The following is an 18,837-nucleotide window of genomic DNA, read 5'->3' as shown; positions in this document are numbered from 1 at the left end:
GATGGTGCAGAGTGTGGGAGGGGGCTCAGTGCAGGGGGTTGGGGTGCAGGAGAGGTGCGGGGTGCGGCAGGGGGCTCAGGGCAGGGGGTTGGGGTGCAGGAGGGGTTTGGTGTGTGGCCTCTGGCCTGCCGCCGCTTACCTTGAGTGGCTCAGGGGTGGCACCCGCTCCCAGAAGCGGCCGGCACCACGTCCCTGCGGCCAATGGGAGCTGCGGGGGGCGGTGCCTGCAGGCGAGGGCAGCGCGCGGAGCCCTCTTCCCCCCCTTACCCCAGGGGCCGCAGGGACGTGGTGCTGGCCACTTCTGGGAGCAGCGCAGGGCCAGGGCAGGCAGGGAGCCTGCCTTAGCCCCGCTAAGCCATGGGTCTGGCAATCCCGCGGGCCGGATCCAAAGGCCTGACGGGCCGGATCCGGCCCACGGGCCGTAGTTTGACCTCCCCTGTCCTATAGCCTTATAGCTCATGCCACCATGTCAAAACTAACATCCTTGGGGAGAACAGAACTGAAACCAAGTTATTTCCCAGGGGTGGAGTTTGACAGGTCTAGGAAAGTTGAGAGGAAATCGGAGAGAGTGAAATCTTACCCATTTGTGCTGGATGTTGCGCAGACCTGTAATAGGGGGGTCGTGGCAACAAAGAGCCTATCTTCTAAAGAAGGACAAGATCAAAAGCCCAAGGGAGAGGAGGGGGAAGATATGGTTAACCATTTTGAGAAGACAGAGTTGCATAGATTAGCGATTGTGTGTTATTTGAAGGCTTATCCTGTTATCAAGAAGCCTGTTTCAGAAGGCACACGTGGAGGAGGGGGAAACATAAGCTCTAAACCTAGAGGGAGAGAACTAGACTATCACTTCCACTCCTTTTAGCACATCCGGGAAAACACAAGGTATGCTGCCCAGCTGCTATGACCAGAGGTTAGCAGCTCTTGGGCAGTTTCTTTTGCAAATAATAATGTTGCCCATCAGCAAGGGCCAGCTGAGGTTCCTTAAAGAGAAAAACGCTGCCACTGCGCGGGTTGAAAATCAGCGTTAGCAGCATGATTCCTCCTGGTGGGTCGCTGAGGAGCAGAGAACGGCTTTCGTTTACTCCCTTTGCCGCCCCTTAAATTGAGACTGAGTGCCCTCCCCAACATGCCCCATGGCAGGGCCTGCAAACATGAGTTTGTTCTGGGAGAAGAGGAACTCCAGCATCCACCCAGCCCTGTGACAACGGAACAAAGATATCTAATTTGTTTCCCCCTTGAAAATGAAAAGCACAAAGAGCCATTGTGTGGTCTCGTTTCAGGCACTCTGCCTCTGCAGTATGAAGCTGCTAATGAAACTAATGGTGTGTGAATTGGATGAATTATTTGATGATTTAAGTCAGTTCTGGCCAGATACCAAGGATCTACCATCCAAAAAAATAAAAAAGAAACACCAGCCAAACATCTACTCCGCTGAAAATAGGCCTCAGACTGGAAGGCAGCACTACAGCACATCACACAAACAGGAATACTTAGGGTATGTCTACACTACGGGATTAATCTGAATTTAGATAATTCGAATTTGGGAAACAGGTTGTATAAATTCGATTGTGCGCGGCCACACTAAGCACATTAATTCGGTTTTTAACCACATTAATTCGGTGGTGTGCGGCCACACTACCCCATTAATTTAAACACAGTAATTCGGTGGTGTGCGGCCACACTAACCCTAATTCGAATTAACAAAATCGATTTAGGCGCTACTCCGCTCGTCGAGGTGGAGTACAGAAATCGATTTTAAGTGCCCTTTAATTCGAATTAACTGGCTCTGTAGTGTGGACGGGTGAAGGGTTAATTCGGATTAACGCAGCTAAATCCGAATTAAAGTCGTAGTGTAGACCAGGCCTTAGTCCCTTTGGGCACTGTTTGTGTTTGATAAGCAGGACTGACCTGGCCCAACTCAGGGGCTGGGGAGGGAGGATCTTGGCAACTTCCTAGGAGCTATGGGACCACTTGCATAAGAGGGACAATACTGCAGGTCTCCTCGTCTTTCATATAGAGACTACAGGCCCTAACATGTAAGGGTCCTTCTTGATCTGGGCAGCCTTCCTTGTGGATGGAGGCAGACCATTACATGCTAGGAGTTGTAATCTGCGTGGGTTGAACCTTTGCATTTATAGATGAGAGCTACTGCAGGCTGGATTGCAGAATACCATGGACTTCACTGTAGATACGGAGTGTCTTATAGACTTGCCGTAGTTAGACAGCTCTCTGGTGAGACCACCAGAAAACCAACCCCAATTTCTCTTTCTTCTATCCCCTGGGATTGAAGAGGACGTTCCCCTCTTTATATTAGAGGTTCCTGCAGTTCTTTAGAACCAAGAGTTCACCGCTTTCTAAAGGGCAGCCTTTGGTCTTACTTTGGTAACTGGTCCCTATTTAGAGAACACGTTGCTCTGAGGAATTATGGGCAGCCTGTCCTCTGGTCACAATGGCGGGGGAGTTTTGCGTTTTTAAATTAAAACCCAAGATTGTGCAGACAAAACGTGTTGGCTCAGTGTTCAACAAAAGCTGTGAAGAAGGCACGGGGCCAAGATGTTTGTGCAAGGAACTGCAGGTTTATTTTTATGATTCTGAGGGATTTCATGTGTTGGAAGACTTTTCCTTTTGTAACAAGTTCCTGAATGGAAAAAACATAAAGAGCACTGGGAGAATTGTGGAGCCATTCGCTTCTAACCTGTAGGTCACCGCTTTGAATTTGGCCCAGGCCAGTAGTGGTAGAAGATAATTAATAGCTATGGACTGGTACCACTCTGCCTTATGTGGAACAGGTAGATTGTCCCTGGGAACAGGAGTCCCCACCAAAAAAGCACTGACAATTGGAACGAGTTGGACTGACACCAGGAGGGTCTTGGCCAAGAAGCCGATGAATGAACTGGGTTACTGGAGACTACAGGCCCTGAACTATCCTTAGCTCCTAGAGTTGGTCCCTCGAAGTCAGGGTTGAGGAACATTGATGGGGCACTCTGGGTGGGGTATGGGAATCTTTCACTGCCATGTTGTATCTGTTCTGTGAGGCTAAAGAAGATCTTACGTCTCCAGGGCTCTGAATTCTCAGCACCTTTCAACAGTAGTAAAATTTCACTTAAATCAAAAGCTAAAACCCATCTCGGTCTTGATTTTTTTTTTTGCTGATGCTAATGCGGTGATCTGGGTTAGATTCACAGGATTTTTAATCTTGTCATGCAGTGTCCCTTTAACCCGCCGTAATTCTAAAGTCCTCTTTTGCTGTTGATAAGATTGTGTCAGATGGCTTCAACATCAGCTTTCTTTACAACGCAATCAAATGTGTGGTTTATTTTTTGCATCTGCTGTGTTTAGCCCCTGTTACTTTGCAAAATACACTATAGAGATTTGGTCTTGAATGGGCAGTTTCTTAGACACTCTGCTTTTGTGGAGTCAGCGAAGGTCAGCACATTGTTAGAACTTCGCTGCCAGTGGCTGGACTGCCTCCAGCTGGAAAGGGGGAGTGGTCACTGATCCTGAATGCGAAATGTTCGGGTTTAGAGAGCAGCTGGCGGGGATCCACAAATGGGGGGTGGGGCAGGGAACTGGGACTGGCCAATGTTACTCCCAGTAAGGCGCTGCTATGGCAACAGGAAGGTTTTGTCCTGATATTTTCAGGTTGGTCTGGATACAGGATGGTCACTGGGCTGACGTAGCTTTGGGGACCCTCGGCATGTCATCATGGGATCTCGTGCCCTGAAGTCGTTTTGAGGCAACATCATGTTGCAGTACCCCATACGATGTAAACATTATGGGATTGCAACGGAAGGACAAGTCGACGAGGATAGACTCTGTGTGTGTAATGGGGTTGAAGTGATGAACTCCCTTGTAGGAGCTGGCATAGGTGGGAGAAAGCATGAAGTTAAAGCTCCTTCAGAATGTAGGTAAAATCCTTCAGTAATCACCCACTAACGATCAATCCAGATGACCACAATGGAGGCTATAGTTAAGACTTGGGGCCTGCAATGTCTTACATGTGGTGCCAGATAACGCCAACAAAGATTACGATTCAGTGTTGTTTCTAGCAACCAGATTGGCTCCCAGGTGCAATGATTCTGTCTCACTAAGCTTAACAAGACATGAAAATTTGCCGTGAATCAGCCTTTGAAAAAACACAAGCCAAGAAGCTACATACAACTTAGTCATGTCTTAATTAAACTTTCCATCGAACTGATGTCACGTTGCTGTGACCGTAAAGGAGCCGCTGTAAGATGCAATGGGGCACGCTGACAAATGCCATTCCTGGTGTGCCCTGCAGAGAACAGCTGGCTGCTTTTGTACCACTCCTGCACCGGTCACCTCCGATTGATAGAGACCCAGTGACTCGCTCTGACTCTCATCCTGCTGTTTCTATCCTGTCCCCTCTTTGCATTTCATAGCCTGGACTATCTGGTCATGTGCAGCAGCAGCAACATGGCCGATGCTTAGCTTGCACTGGAAATGGCTCACAAGGTCTCTGCCCCAAGGAGCTAGCAGACTAACTTCATGCAAATACGGGGCCAGCTTTTCAAACGCTCAGCACCCACAATTGGAGCCAGATTTTTTCAGAAGCGCTCACCTGCTGAGCTGTTCTGAAGCTCCAGCTGTGTACTTGGGTGTCTAAAATGGCAGTTGAAGCTCTATTGAAAATCCAGTCCGACATATCCAGGTCAAACACCAGAAGGCATGGAGAGACATAGGACCAAATTCAGACGTGGTATCAGCAGACGCAGCTCCTTGGCCCCCGTTCGGTGTTTCCCTCTCTCGCCTCAGGGTTAGAGATGAGGCGTTCTGGCTCCTCAGCCTCCATTCCTCCCCTTCTCTCTCTTGGGGGTATTTGAGTGAGGCTCTGCGCTCCCCAGTTGTTGAGGACTATGGAACATCTCTAAATCTCCCTTCTGCTGCTATGGAGTTTTAAATTTGTGTTCATCCTGGGCAGGCTCCGTTACTTGGGGAACTTTTCCTCATTTTGTGCTTGTAATTCAAGGTGCTCCACTTGGCCCACGCAGAAATCTTTATTTAGTCCAGTGCTCTTTCTGGGACAGATTAAAAATATCGAACTTCTCTTCCAGGTTTGGACCCAAATGACTCTTTCCATTGGTTTAACTCTTTGCAGGATTAAAAGAATTCCATACAAGTTAAGGAAATAAGAGGAGAGAGGTGGTTTTCTCCTGTGTACTGGCTGTGATGTGAGAAGGGGGTTGTACTTGGTAATGGGTCATTGGTAGGTTTGAAGGGTACCTGTGTGACACCAACAATCAAACTGTGCCAAAGGACCAGAAGGTGGCCCACCTGCATTTTGTTGCTCATTGCAGAGTAATAGACAGATTATTATAATGTCAACTCTAGACCTGTTCAAAGGGAAGCTTTCCGCCTGTGAGTGCGGTGAAGCCGTCTTTTTCAAAGCGCATGGAAGTACTGTGCAGCAGTTGGCCGGGATGAGAGCAGAACTGATCTCATGACACCCAGGTCCTTGCAGCAGCCCCTAGGTTAAGGGGAAGTCTCTTTATATTTGTTGAAAGGAGCTGTGAGCAGGGTCTCAGGGCAACCAAGTGAGGTCGCTCAATTAGGGTGCACCGCAAAGAATGGGGCAAACAATCCCTAAAACTGGTGAATATTCCAATACTTCGATTTACCAAGCCAGCACAAAACAGGCTCTAGAATACCTCACTGGTTGCACAGAAGCCAACAACACCGTTCCCTTAAAGTAACCCAGCCTTAGGCCCCCACCCAGACACCCAAGTCAAATATGATGAGGATTACTGAAAATCTTATTCATCATATAGAAAAGTTCTACCAATCCCAAAGGATCGGACACATTACCTCCCAGGTTAATGAATACTCCAGATCTTACCCAAATACACGCTTACAGGCAATTCTCATTAACTAAACTCAAATTTATTAAAGCAAAGAGAGAGTATTGGTTAAAGGATCAGTATACACACAGACATGAGTACAGTTCTTGAGATTGAATTCATATTAGAGATGGCGAGCATTGTAGTTACAAAGAGTTCTTTCAGAATTAGTTCATAGGTTATAGTTCAATCTTCATATTCAGGGTGTTCCAGTTTAGAACTGGGATCTCAGCCTTACGACTTAAGCGTCTCCTGCATAAAGCATCAAGCAGGTATGAGATCAAAAGGATTGGGACCCAAAGGTCTTTTATACAGTACCAGGCCTCCTTGTGATAGCTCAGAGTCCTTTGGCGAACAATAAGCAATTATGGGGACTTTTGCAGTAGATCCATTTCCTAAGCATCACCGGTAATTATCCACACAGATTAACATAAGGCAGTTGCCTGTTTTCCATCGTTCTCAGGTGATTAGCTATACATTTCAAAGAGAGAGGAACACAGCCATATCCTATGTTTACAGTTCATTTAAATGTTAATATTCCTTTTTGATCTCTGAATCAATAGCTATAGTGACAGACAGGAACTGTCTGTTTACATGGCTAACATATGAGCACACGCATACAATTATTATCACCTCCAATTTCTAACAATACAGGTTTGCATTTCAGAGTTCTAGCCTATCTACCATGGAGTGCCCCTAATTACCCCTCACATGTCTCTAATGGTTGACTCTGTGTCATTTATCCTGCAGGATGCTTAACCCTTTCTGGCCATACATCACACTTTGTATAAGATTTGTTGCATTGATATAACAGTGGTAGCAACATTGATCTGCATGGTCATATTTTAATTGATTACGTCACAGGGGCCTACCTTTGTAGCTCAGACGAATAGGCAGCCTGGTCCAGTTGAAAGATGTTCTGCAAAATCTGGAGCAACTGGGAGGTGTGATCAGAGGTGTGTGGAGCCGGAGATAACGTCTATAATTAAAGGGATCAATAACCCTGTACAGTTTGGTTTGGGGGCAGTTCCCTACCCCCCAGAGGGCCCTTCTGTAATATCAAAACTCAAATAACTAACCCTTTGGGATCAGCTTAACCCAAAAGCTGATGAGGATCCCCTTCCTTGAGCCCCCGGCTTTTCTTTCCAGCGTTGCTCCCCATTAGAAACACAACCGTATGAGATGAATCAAACTGGAATTAACTCAGGGAAGTTGCATGGCCTATGCTTATGCAGGAAGTCAGACTAAGTGATCACAATAGCTTTATAATCCATTCATCTTGCCGCAGCGTCTCCATAAATTTCGCCTTGTTGGTCCCTGCTAACTTTTGTTCTTCAGCACGGTTTCTCTCTTCCCCCCCTGTCAACAACCCAGCTATTTTCTCAGCGCGAGGCCAGCCCGAGGGCACAGCTCCGGTCCCCTGACCCTCCTCCAGAGGCGCTGTAGTGGTGCTAATGTAGAGTTTAAATAACAGTGCTTTGAGGGTAGTAATTTCAACGGTCTCCCAAATTGAAGGTCTATTAAGGGTCTTTGGCATCCTAATTAAGGCTGTAGCATTTGCTCAGCACAGTTATAGGAGTGGTTTGTTGTTGGCTGGGTTTTGCAAGTTAGGAGAAATGATCTGTGGACTGGTACCCTGTGCTGGTCTCCTCCACTCCCTTTAAAACCATGGATCGGGTCCTCCGGCTGCAGACAGGGCTGCTCCAGGTCTATTGCCTGGAGCGAAGCAACGAGCGCAAAATGAGCTCTCTGTGATGTGGTCCACGGGGATTCTGTCTAATCATGTTACTGAGGCGCCAGGGAAGATCTTATTTAAAAAACAATAAATCAGATGCTAGCAGAAAAACAGGCCCCTCTGGCTTCATGGTTTTGCTGATGCAATTTGGAATAATACAGAATTCATGCCCGGAATAGGGGCCAGATTCCTTGTGGGTTTCTGGCCCCCTTAAACCACCAAAACAGCCTAAAGGGGAAGTGGAATACGCCCTATGAATCCGGTGCGCTGGCCAGTATGGAGTTGCTGGAAAGGCTCTTCATCAGCCCTGCTCCCAGCAGAGGGAGCATTTGGGGGCTGTGCGTAGGGAGACGGGAGTGTGGCTGGACTTCTGCTGTGCTCGGGCTAGTCTCACCTGGCTGATGGGGTCCCTAAGAGGCAATTGCAGCCTGATCATAAATGTGAGTAGCCTTGTGGCTGCTCTGATTTGTGCTGGGGTTCTGGCAGATCCCAGCTGCCCGAAATATTACAGGGAGTACGAAGGTGACTTAAATCCATTTTTGTGCCACCTACTGCCACGTTCCTGTGCAGGGACAGAGGAACAGAGAATCAGGGCCTTGGTCTTTTAGAGATGAAACCGAGTAAGTGGATGTAAAAATGGCAGGAGATCTTTCTATCAGAGACAGGGTTCTGGCATGCCCTAGCCCAATACCAAATTGAGTAATTCTGCCTACTCAATATCCAGCCCCAAGAGATCAAAAACTGCCAGGTAAAAAAATTGTGAGATTGGCTTAAAAATAATAAATTCTGGTTTCTGACCCTTTAGGGAGCTGTCACTTCACATTTTCAAGCCTTTCTCCATAATCACGAGGGCTGGAAACTTACGTTTTTAATTTTAAATGAAAGCTGAGATTCCCATGCAATCTCCTGATTCCAGCAGCTGGGGGTCTAAGAAACCCACCTGATATCATGAGAAGTTCTTCTTCACACAGCGCACAGTCGACTTGTGGAACTCCTTGCCTGAGGAGGTTGTTAAGGCTGGGACTATAACAGCGTTTAAAAGAGAACTGGATAAATTCATGGTGGTTAAGTCCATTAATGGCTATTAGCCAGGATGGGTAAGGAATGGTGTCCCTAGCCTCTGTTGGAGATGGACGGCAGGAGAGAGATCACTTGATCATTACCTGTTAGGTTCACTCCCTCTGGGGCACCTGGCATTGGCCACTGTCGGTAGACAGGATACTGGGCTGGATGGACCTTTGGTCTGACCCAGTATGGCCATTCTTATGTTCTTATGACTTGTGATAAAAATCACAGCAGCTGGCATCGCTGTAAATCCTATTTCCTGCAGGACCCGCTGGCTCCATAGCGTCATTTCCTGTCCCGCACTTTGTAGCATTGCTCTGAGCTGTTAAAACAGCTGCTGTGTTCCATCCAAGGGGTGGATGCATTTCAGTGGTGCGGGAAAGGATTTCTGTATGGCTGCATGTGGTTGGTGGAGTGGCCTGTCTTAGGGGTTTGTGCTGCCGTCCATCACCCTAGTATCTGAGAGCCTTCCTTGGGGGTCAGTAGCAGTTGGGAAATCCCTAGTGTATTTCGTGGGGTCTCTGGCACGCCTCCCTTTTTAGGGCAAAACCTCGGGTTGGGTTTTTAGATTTTATTACTATCCCCTGTGTGTTGGTTGGTAGGGTTTTAATGGGTAGAAATCTGGGGTCCTTCAGTATGGAGCAAACCTATTAATATTTAGCATTACAGCAGCATCCAGAGTTCTGAATCCGAAGCAGGGCCCCATTGTGCTGGATAATACTACTCACATAGTGCTGATCATTTGATTTTCATCTTCCCAGCGGGTGCAGCAGGGAGCTATTTTGAGATAATATTAGTTTACTCCACATGTTTTCCTGGCAATTAAGATGGAATAAGTTACTGCCTTATATAGACCAACTGTCCCTGTATTTTTAGCAAAATTACCATATTTCCATTCTGTCCCTCCACCGAAAAACAATAACAAAATCTCTCCTACACTGAATATGTTTTGGGGGAAGTAAAAGGTGTGTCCTTGTTTCCGCTCCTGTCACGTATCTATTTATAGCTTTCCAATGTTTGCAGGCTTTCTGTCTCCGTCCATTACTCCTGATGAAGCCAGTAGTCTTCCTGGTCCATATGGATGAGTGTTTGTGGCAGGTGCTCTTTAGCAGCAGGACGTGTTTGTCTAGGGACTGAGAGTCAGGAGAACGGAGGTGTCCTGTTCCAGTCTGTACAGCTTGCTCAGTGTGGATGTTGGGGGAGTCACTCAGCCTCTCTCTGGTGTCTGTTTCCCAACTTGCAGAATGGGGATGATGCTGGTCTAATTAACAGGGAGGCAAAATTCCTTCCTCTTTGTGCAGTTCTTTGGGGCCCTGGGTGGGCACAGGGTTGGTAAGCGCCCTAGAAACGCAGAGGAGGGCGTGGTAGCGGCTTTCTTAACAACCAAGGACGCGAAGACAAGTAGCGGGCGATGCAGGAGTTGAAATGAGGAAGGAAACAGCTCCCCTTGTTGGAATAGTATTAAGGGAGGAAGATCGGCGTTTCCCTTGTCAGCTTGAATGGCACCATTTTTTGCCTATTGTATGGAAGGATGGTCTAGTGCAGGGTGGCCAACCTGAGCCTGAGAAGGAGCCAGAATTTACCAATGTACGTTGCCGAAGAGCCACAGTAATACATCAGCAGCCCCCCATCAGCTCATCCACTCCCAGTGCCTCCCACCCACCAGCAGCCCCGCTGATCAGCCCCTCCCCCTCCCTTCCGCCACCCCCTGATCAGCTGTTTCGTGGCATGCAGGAGGTTCTGGGGGGGAGGAGCGAGGGCACGGCAGGCTCAGGGGAGGGGGCGGGAAGGGGTGGAGTGGGGGCAGGGCCTGTGGCAGAGCCAGAGGTTGAGCAGTGAGCACCCCCCGGCACATTGGAAAGTTGGCTCCTGTCGCTCCAGCCCCGGAGTCGGTGCCTGTACAAGGAGCCGCATGTTAACTTCTGAAGAGCCACATGTGGCTCTGGCGCCCCAGGTTGGCCACCCCTGGTCTAGTGGTTAGGGTGCTAGCCTGGCACTTGGGCGACCTGAGTTCAATTCCTTGTGTGACCACCTTGGGCTTGTCTATCCTTGGAAGGTAGTGCTGATGCATGCAGGCTGTGACTTGAAAGCACAAAAGTGGGCAGGAGGGATAGCTCAGTGGTTTGAGCATTGGCCTGCTAAACCCGGGGTTGTGAGTTCAATCCTTGAGGGGGCCATTTAGGGAACGGGGGTAAAAAACTGTCTGGGGATTGGTCCTGCTTTGAGCAGGGGTTGGACTAGATGACCTCCTGAGGTCCCTTCCAACCCTGATATTCTATCATAATAGCTGTCCCTGAGTAACTCTGTATGTGGACACTCTTCTTCTGGAACAAGCGTGCCTTGTTCCTGCTTCGCTTACCCCTCTTTAAACAGGAACAAGGCCTTCTTCTTCTGGAGTAAAAGTGTCCACACACAGGGACAGCAAATCAGAGCCCTCCGTGGCTCGGGTCCTCGTGTGTACCCTGGGGCTAACGGCACTGCCCTGCCTCACAGAGGTGCGGTGAGGATGCACACAGTAGAGATTGTGAGCGCTCAGCTACTGTGGTAATGGGGCTGTATAATTGGGACAGCTGGAACTGGACCTGTGAAGCTGGCTTGTTCTTGCCTTCGGGGCCATGCCCCCCAGGTGAATATCACCAATTGCTTAGGGGAAGGGGACAGTTTAGTTAACCCCATCCTGTTCCCTCTGCCTCGGTAACCTGGAGCATCCCATAAACCCGTGCGCTGTTTCCTAAGCTGCCTCCTTTAGCAGCGCCATGTGACCCGGTGCAAGAATTATGGGAGGACTGCACTAGAGGTCGACAGGTGGCTGATGCCTGAATGTCGGGGGTGGCAGTTTGGAGGAAGAGTTCGCCCGTCTTGGTCGTGTTGGGCTGCTGTGAAGTGACCCTGGCTGATTGGCGAATAGAGAGGAAAGGCTCGGGGCAGTTCACGGGTGGCCGCTGAATTCATCAGACTCTGACCAACTGATGGTATCGTGCCTCAAAAATCCAGGCCCTGAACGCCAGCCCCAGCTGTGCAAATGCAAACAGTGCAAACAGTGCTCCCTTTCAGAGGCAGCGGCCGTTGCTGTGTGGAGTACAGCTCCAGGGAGAGCACATCGACCAAGGCTCAAAGCATCACCATTTTCCAGCACCTGCAGCCAAGAAAAACATGTCCGGGCTGGAGTCCCTTTGGGTCAGGAAGCTTTTGGCACAAACCATGGTGCTATTAATCTGTCTGAGGCTTGGTGCTTGGAAACGGAGTCTCCTGAGGCAGAGCTTCCCTAGTCCCTTAAACGTGGCCCAGTTTGGTCAAATCACAGCTACGTGCTTTGTAATAGCTCCGGCAGCTTTGCCCTGGAATAAGAGACGTGAAACAGAAAAAGACCTGCTAGATCATCTTACCCAGCCAGCTGTGTCAGGGCAGGATGGTTCCGTGCGCCGTGTATTTTGCAGCACTTTATCCAGTTCAGCCTTAAGTGCCTTAGTGAGGGTCTGCTTCCCTTGCGATTCTATCCCACAGCCTCGTAGATCTGATAAGAAGTCTCTTAAATCAGCCTAGATTCCCTCTTTTGAAGTTCATCCCGGTATTCCTCGCTGAACGTCCTTATACCACTCTCATTCCTCTGCTTCCTGTGCGCTTACGTCCTGGAAACCTTTGTAGTTGGTTATCAGGTTATATACCCTTCACGTCCCACTTAGCAGCTGCCTAGCCAAGCTAGACTTCGTAGCTCTTTGTATTTTCCCTCATTAATCTCCCTCGTTAGCTTCCCGGAAGCATTTTTGAGCCTCTTCTCTGAACTTTCTCTAGTTTGTCTCTCTCATCAGAGCTGGTTTTGTGGCTAAGGGGCTAGACAGGGACTTGAGAGATTAGGGTTCAATCCCTGATTTGGCCACAAAGTTCCAGGGTGTTTTGGGGCAAGTCACTTCAATCTCTCTGTGCCTCGTTTTCCCCGTTGTAAACATTGGTTGTTCTTCTCAGTCCTTGCTGCTGAGAGTATCCGCGTTTTAGAGCAGGGTCATTGTCACTATGTTTATATAGTGCCTGGCCCAATGGGGCTGCAGGATCAATCAGGGTCTCTAGGTTTCATTGCAGCAGAGAGAATGTTTCTGATAACGAAGTCCCGAGATTAGAGTTCAGTATCCCATGGGTGCAGTACCCCAGCCACGTCCGATGTGTGGAGAGGGACGTGCGCTTTCCTGACCCATTGGCCACTTTCTGCCATATCACATGTCTACTTTGCTGTGGTCTGGGTCTCTCACGCTCCATTACTGCTTCCTGTGTTTCTCCCTCCCATTGTCAGTGTGTTCAGGTTATTTTTTCCTGCGTGTATTTCTGGTTCGAATCTGGTTTTATTTGCTCGTCAACCCCTAGCTTCCTTAATAGGATTTTTCTGTCCTTCCTGGTGTTTGTAACTCCTCTCAGCTTCGGGCCTCGGCAGTTTTCAGTCTACTCCCTCTCCCAGATCAGAAAGGAGCTTGTAGAAAACCAGACCCAGCATGATCCCCTGCATCGCCCCCTGTGCTCCTTCCCCCAACTCAATATGTTGTTTGTCTGCAATCCTTCAATTGATCGCCAGTCCTTGTGCCTGGGCTCAAACGCACACTGGCTGGAAGGAAGTTCAAACTCATCTCAACCATTTGGGGCATGCCCGGGCATAGAAGAACTAGCCGGTGATGCCAAGATGCTGTCACGCTTCTTTCTCAGCCTTTCTGGTAAGGTGAGTTCCATTGTCGCTAAGCTCGTTAATGAAAACAAAACGTACAGTAGCTTTTTCAGCAGCTAGTTGAGCGGGTGCCAGGGTTAGTCCGAGCTTCCAAGCAGGAGGGAATGGTTACATGCTGTTCCAGGCAAGGGGACAGCCTTGTGAGATGGGCCCGTGTTTCGGGTACTCTCTTCTCCCCACCTGATCCAAGCCCTTTGAGCTCTCCACGGGGAGTGCTCCCCCGAGACTTCGGGCAGAGTTGTTCATCCCCCTCCGGGGACTCGAGGCTGGAATACGCGCGTGAGAGGCGGGACAGCCTGGCCTCTTGGCCAACGAGAACACCTGGCACTGGTAACCCAGAAAGGGCCCAAGTGAGCAGTCGATGCTAATGCTGCTTCCCAGTGACCCTTTCCAAACGGTGGGAACTTGCAAGGGGGAAAATGGCCAGTCTGTCCAAAAAGAACAATGAAAGAAGCCCTGTGTGTGAGCCCTAGAGAAGGTGAACAGGGGTCCAAGGAGAACTAAGGGGCCTTTTCATATTCAATAAGCCCTGTTCAGTTAGGAGAGGGGGAGAAGGGACTGAGGCCAAGTGGCTGGCAGTTGGGCTTATGGGAAGAGGAGGAGAGTTTGGCTTCATTGGCAACTTCACAATGAAACAAACATCAGCCTAAGCTTTCTCCCCACACTTGGCTGGTCTAGGGGGTTGTCTGCATGCCCTCCGCTGGCCCAGTCCCTAGTTCTCTCTACCCCAGATCATGGACGCTCCAGCCACTCGTCCAGCCTGGTCAGAGCAAACAGAATCAGCATGGGTCAGCAGTAAGGAGACTTTGGGTACGTCTTCACTACCCGCCGGATCGGCGGGTAGTAATCGATCTGTCGGGGATCGATTTATTGTGTCTCATCTAGACACGATAAATCGATCCCTGAACGCGCTCCCCGTCGACTCCGGAACTCCACCAGGGCAAGAGGCGGAAGCGGAGTTGACAGGGGAGCGGTGGCCATCGATCCCGCGCTGTGAGGACCCGAGGTAAATCGATCTAAGATATGTCAACTTCAGCTACGCTATTCTCGTAGCTGAAGTTGCATATCTTAGATCAATCCCCTCCCTCCCCCCCAGTGTAGACCAGCCCTAAGCAGAAGAACTTTAGCCTGGTTGCTAGAAGCTGCCTCCCTGTTAAGAGATCTAGAATTTGTCCCCTTCTTATTCCATTACTTAATGCCCTTGGTTGTAGCCACCCTTCTGGCTGCTGGAGAGCAGTGCCGGGTTGTGCTGGGCCTGCCTGTCTCCACAGTGCACTGAGCCCAGGATGCTCAAGGCTTGGCTTGTGACCAGCCGTTTCCTATGCTCAGGCAGTGCCTTTGAATGTCAGATCAGGCCCTTTTTTTCCTGCAGCTGTTGTACATGTTCCTTAGTAACAGGCAGATGTAAAAAGCTTGCATGATGGGAGGGGAATTCTGACTCGGGCGTGCATGTAATCCAGAGTTTAGCACAGAGGTGACTAATTCTAGTGCAATGTAATTGCACAGATCAACAAAAAACATACCGTGCTCTTTCCTTTAAAAAGAGACCCGTCTCCCCTCCTTTCTGCTGCCGGAGCAGCCAGCGCACCAGTCATTGTGTTAGTAATAGGTTGGCTTAGTAGAAAGCTATATGCATTTCTTACACACATGGCACCTTTGTATCCAGGTGATGAGTGTTAAGGCCAACATTGTCCAAGGTGGCACCCAAAATAAGAGGCAGCTTCGTAGCACTTCTGAAAATCAGGCCACTTATTGTGGGTGCCCAAATACAGATCTAGGTCCCCTTCTGTAACGGCTCGACCACATCTAGATTTGCTGTGAAAGGCAGGCGTATGTCCCGGCAGGTTGCACTGGGGCTGCTCCCAACCTCAGCCTGTTATGAAGTTAACAATACATTGGAAGCTGTTCTGGGCCAAGCCCTGGCTAGGGCACTGTTGAAGGTGGACCAGGGTGGGTTTCTAGAGGGCTGTTGAGAATGTCCCTTCCAGAATCTAGGTCCGATCTGCTGCAGGCGCTGTGTTGGGCGCAGCACTCACCCACGGAAGGAGGTAACGGCTGGGGCCTCATCTGCCAGGTACATCCTAATGTTCCACAGATATCTAAGTCATGTGGAAATGCCAAAGAGCAAAAGAGCAGCTGTGGCAGAGAACCAGCAGCAGGGAGGTTATGGAAAATCTGTTTCCTTTCAAAGATTTTCAGATTGAAATATGTCAAGGCGTGGACATGAAATCCAAACAACACAGCACAACGCAGAAGTCTACCAGCCAGAAAGTGACACCTGCTGCTTTAATATGTAGCTACATATACCCAGACCACCCCCGCCACCTTCCAAAGGATCCCTTGTTCACCCTACCCCAGATTCTGTTGTTAAGAGCGGGCTATTTTGGACAGCGAACCTCAATGGTGGTACTTGAGAATATCAGCATTCCCAGCCATCCCCTGCTAGCATATTGTCCTTCATTGTGCTGGGCTAAATCCATGGAAATTGAGTGTAATGAGTTTATTTTCTGGCAGCCCTGGAGAGTAGAAGTCAGAGGAAACATGGAGGGCTCTGCACCCCTTGCTCTGAGTTTGGAAGAACCTGTCGCTTGTTTGTGTTGTCGCTGCTTGGCAGAGACTTTCTGGCTCATAGGTTGGACCTTCAGTAGCTTGGGCCCGACTTGAAAACTTCTAGGATATATGACAGCATCTCTGGCCACTTACACATGCTGATGCTCTGTTTCCAGGCACAGCTGAGATAATCGTTCGGGTGGGTTAACTGCACAATTGTACACCCACTTGGGGTGAAATTCCTCAGGTGAGGAGGCCCAGTGAAAGGCCCTCCCTGCAGTTTAAGCCCTTAGAGAAGAGGGCCTGGTTGAGCAGATGTGCTATGGAGACCCCTGCATCTGCTGTTATGGAAGGGATCTCTGTGCCAGCCACTCGTAGGCCAGCGCAAAGGGCATAGGTGGGGGAGGACCAGGTTCCAGGAAATGTGAGATGTACATTGATCCCGGGGCCCTAGTGGAATGTGCAAATAGGGCCTGTCCCGAAGCCCTCAACGCAGAGACTCTCTTGCAGACTTCAATGAGCTGTGGATCAAGCCCATAGCATGGAGCAGAGGCCCTGTGGAGGCGATGCACTGCAGCCCTGTGCTTTGGCCCTAGGACCAGAGCAGGATTTCCCCACCTCTGCACTTCACCCTCATGAACCTCAGTTCAAGGCGTGGACATGAAATCCAAACAACACAGCACAATAGAGTCCCATCAGCACAGATGAGTCCCATCTCTCATGTGCTGAGTACTAAAGTCCAGGCCCATGGACTTGCGATGTATATCCTGAATGCTGTGTATTTATTTTGGACATTGATTCTGTAGCTGGTTAATAATTGCTGCGGGGTTTCTGAATGGCAGGGGAGCAGGTGGAAGGGCTTGTCTACACAGAGAAGCTAATTCAGATTAAGGTAGGGTGTGAATTTAAAGTGGAATCGCTATTCCTGATTAACAAAGTGGATTAAGCTTTTAGAGGCACTTTTATTCCAGAATAACAACATCCACACAGAAGAAGTTCATTAGGAATCGTTAGGAATAACTCCCCGTGTAGACAAGCCCTACGTGAGTGGTGGGGTGGATACAGCTTGTACATATCTGGTAGACCTGTTGATCACTTGCTCAAACTCCTTGTCTAATTGCAGATCGACAGGACAGAGACGGCCGTGAATAACCTCAACCCAGCCTTCTCCAAGAAGTTCATCGTCGATTACCACTTTGAAGAGGTGCAGAAGCTGAAGTTTGCTCTCTTTGACCAGGACAAGTCAAGCATGCAGCTGTATGAGCATGACTTCCTGGGAGAATTCTCCTGCACCCTGGGCACGGTGAGTCTACAGCAGCGCTGCGTCTCAGCAGCGAGCAGACACTTGTGTGGCTCCCTCAGTCAGAAGGATCCGTGACACCAAAAATCACAACCGTATTTAGGTTACACCCAGTCCCAAAGGAGCAGTCACTTCCCACAGGTCAATTGCAGCTTAGATCGCACACAAAAGTCAATGCTTGCGGCCAGTGCTATAATAAACCGTCTTAAGATTTATTCACTAGGGAAAGGAAATAAGATCGTTATTTACAAGGTTTAAGCAAGTAAACACACACACACACAAATGAGTTAGTCTTAAGTTTTAAAAGGTAATGGAAGCGTCTATAATAAGCAAGATCTATGTGTCCCTTAGGGCTAACCCAGGCTAAACACTGGGGGTTTCTTGCTTCTGCCTAGAAAACCTTGCCCTCGAGAGCCCAAGTAGCATAGAGATAGTTTCTTCTTATTAGGGATTTTTATTCCCTTTCTCTGACCAGCCTTCCCAGCTGATGGAAGGGAATTCACTTGCATGTTTCCTCTTCCTGGGGCACGTGAGAGGGCAATCAGCAAGGCTTTTGTCCTCTTTGATGTTCCACAATAGTTCGCCTGGCATTGATGGACCCTCTCTGTTGGGCAGGAAGTAACACCTTCTGCTGGAAGGTGGCATTTCACACTAGTTAACATCTTTCTTCCACTTGATGATTTACACCATTACAAAGGACTGCCATGCAAACACTTAAATATTCCTTTTATAACATGGGCTACAGATGTTATAAGTGAGATTATGAAATGCTTGTAAATTGCTGCATGCATTAAAGTCTAATCACTAAACACCTTCTTATCATTCTAATACCTATTTTAACTATACTACCACACAGGTGAGCCAGACTGGTTCCCGCTATGTATTTGTCAGAGTTCAGTTGAGACCTAAGGGCCTTGGCATGAGCTGGCACCTCATCTGCCAGCATCACAACCTCCACATCCACCTGCTGTAGCCTAGATTGTAAGCTCTTTGATGGCAAGACTGCCTTTTCCATAAGGCCAGGCCTACACAAGAGAAGGTTTGCTGGTATAACTCTACTGGCAAGCCCTGCTAGCTTAGAAACAGTTTATACCAGCAAAAAGTGCATGTGCCGGTATAGTTTATACCGGTTCGGCAAGTGAAATAAGTTACATGGGCAAAAACACATTGATGCTGGTCAGGGCCAGCGCAAGGAAGTTTTGCGCCCTAGGCGAAACTTCCACCTTGCGCCCCCCGCCGCCGTTGCAGCTAACCCCGCCCACTGCCCCCCCGTGGCAGCTAACCACGCCCACCCGCCCCTCTCACCCGAGGACCCCCACCCGCCACGGCAGCTAACCTCCCCCACACACACCCAGGGAGCCCCCCCTCACAGCAGCTACCCCCCCTTGCAAGCCCCCCCTCCACAGCAGCTAACCCGGGCCGGGGAGCCCCTGCCCCCCTCCACGGCAGCTAACCCCGCCCGGGGAGCCCCCCCCCGTGGAAGCTAACCCCGCCCGGGGAGCCCCACCGCGGAAGCTAACCCCGCACCCCTCCACGGCAGCTAACCCCGCCCGGGGAGCCCCCCTGCGGAAGCTAACCCCGCACCCCTCCACGGCAGCTAACCCCGCCCGGGGAGCCCCCC

The 18,837-nt window shown here is 49.5% G+C and overlaps 1 protein-coding gene across 2 annotated transcripts in view; it reads left to right on the top strand.

The window, feature by feature from the left end:
* The window catches only part of CPNE2 (copine 2), a 183,781-nt gene that overhangs the window by 56,700 nt on the left and 108,244 nt on the right, over positions 1–18,837 (top strand). For both annotated transcript variants that reach the window (XM_024213992.3, XM_024213991.3), the window contains exon 3: positions 17,040–17,219. In XM_024213992.3, coding sequence (XP_024069760.1) covers positions 17,040–17,219 — 180 coding nt within the window. The remainder of the gene's footprint in view (positions 1–17,039; positions 17,220–18,837) is intronic.

Source organism: Terrapene carolina, unplaced genomic scaffold (genome assembly GCF_002925995.2).
Source record: "Terrapene carolina triunguis isolate 2854851 unplaced genomic scaffold, T_m_triunguis-2.0 Scaffold130, whole genome shotgun sequence".
Taxonomy (NCBI): Eukaryota; Metazoa; Chordata; order Testudines; family Emydidae; genus Terrapene; species Terrapene triunguis.
The sequence above is the reverse complement of the archived record's forward strand: the minus strand, read 5'-3'. Positions and strand labels throughout refer to the sequence as shown.